This window comes from Lactuca saligna, chromosome 4 (genome assembly GCF_052625555.1).
Source record: "Lactuca saligna cultivar CGN05327 chromosome 4, ASM5262555v1, whole genome shotgun sequence".
Classification (NCBI taxonomy): domain Eukaryota; kingdom Viridiplantae; phylum Streptophyta; class Magnoliopsida; order Asterales; family Asteraceae; genus Lactuca; species Lactuca saligna.
This window is the reverse complement of record NC_136420.1, coordinates 65,149,432-65,151,112: the sequence shown is the minus strand read 5'-3', so window position 1 is coordinate 65,151,112 and position 1,681 is coordinate 65,149,432. Positions and strand designations below refer to the sequence as shown.

The 1,681-nt window shown below is 34.8% G+C and overlaps 1 protein-coding gene across 1 annotated transcript; it reads right to left on the bottom strand.

Moving 5' to 3' along the window:
- Nucleotides 1-471: 471 nt before the first annotated feature.
- On the bottom strand, nt 472-1,089 carry LOC145039695 (uncharacterized). The gene has a single exon (XM_078987716.1). The coding sequence runs from the start codon at nt 1,087-1,089 to the stop codon at nt 472-474; it is 618 nt and encodes a 205-aa protein (XP_078843842.1).
- Nucleotides 1,090-1,681: the final 592 nt, after the last annotated feature.

Sequence of the window (1,681 nt, the reverse complement as noted above, 5' to 3'; positions counted from 1 at the left end):
TCACACTTTAATTTTGACGCTCATTTTTATTCTTTATTAATTATATATTTATAATTAAATAATAAACACATAAACACACATAATTCACATAATACTCAAATATTTCATATTTATTACTTCAAAAAGAGTTACAATAGTTGACCTAGACTATTATATTGACAAAAATGCTTAGCCCTGAAAACCCGGGCGTTACAGATATGTAAATGATTTCACAAAAACAGACAAGGGAGGATATATACCGTCAGTAAGATAGTATCCACGCTTATATGCTACCCCATTTGCTTGAAAAGGTACATCGTGCGCCTTTCCAAGTTAGATATCGTTGAATACTGGCGACTGGTCTAGCATATTGATGTCATTGTTTGCACCAGCTGGACCAAAGAATGCATGCCATATCCAAAGATCAAGTGATGCGATAGCCTCTAAAACGATCGACTGCTCTTTGTGGTCGCCTCTCATGTACTAACCATGTCATGCGTTGGGGCATAATGACCAACCCCAATGCATGCAATCGATATTGCCAAGCATTTCAAGGAATCCATGATTGCTTTCATGCACCGTGTACAGTTGGTGGACATCGTTCATACTTGGTTTGCGCAAATATCGTTGCCCATAAATCAAACAAATCGCTTTGCAGAACCTGTACACACACTCCCGCACGGTACGCTCTGGCATCCAAAAATACTCATCCGATTTGTTTGCGCCCATGTTGTATGCTAACTGATGAATTGTAGTCGTGCATTTTTTAATTTGAGAGAAACATTTTATCCATCTCGCATCCATTTTCCATTGTAAATATGGAAAACGGCCTTCCAAATCGTCAACAATACGTAAGAATAATTTCTTCTTCATCTGGAACCGACGTCGAAACTTTACAGCATAGATGACGTCATCTGCAAAGTAATCTTCAATAAGATGATCGTGTACGGCTTTGCGATTTCTACGTAACCGCGACTTTCTTGGTTTAGATCGTGCACATGATGTTTCGCCTAATCGGTTTTGAAAGTATGTAACCGTTTTCGCCATAACGGAACTGATAAACATAGCCTCCTCTAGAGCCGTCGAATCGGATGATGAAGATGATGACATTTTGATTAATATTTTTGGAGATATTTATAAGATATAGGTTAAAAATTGTTGGATATTGTGTGGTATTTATAGTTTAAATAAGAGGAATATATATATATATATATATATATATATATATATATATATATATATATATATATATATATATATATATATTAACGGCTATATAGCTGTTTAAATCAAAAACAAGAAAAAAAAAAGAATGAAAATTAAGGACAAATCAAATAACAAGTGAGAACGCGGCATCTCCATCTCCCACCCTCCTTCTAGCGCTTCATTTCCCGCACACATGGTGCGGTGTTCCCGCATGCGGGAATGTTCCCGCACCCCTCCCCACTTGTCATACCGTCTGGTCTAATAAATTTTGGGGTTGGCCCAATTTTTCTAAAAAACGATGTTAACTCGTAAAAAAAAATAACATAAACTTTGTAACAAAATTTATATTTTGTAAAACATTTCATAGTTCAACTATTGATGTAATAAAATAAATATGTTTGTCATTTAAATACAGTCATAATAGTATATATCTCAAAAACATTGTTAAACATATTAAAAAAAGAAAAAACATCATAAATGGTCCCTGTTGTTACTC

Coding starts and splice junctions, on each gene's coding strand:
- LOC145039695 (XM_078987716.1), bottom strand. CDS start 1,089: ATGTCATCATCTTCATCATCCGATTCGACGGCTCTAGAGGAGGCTATG.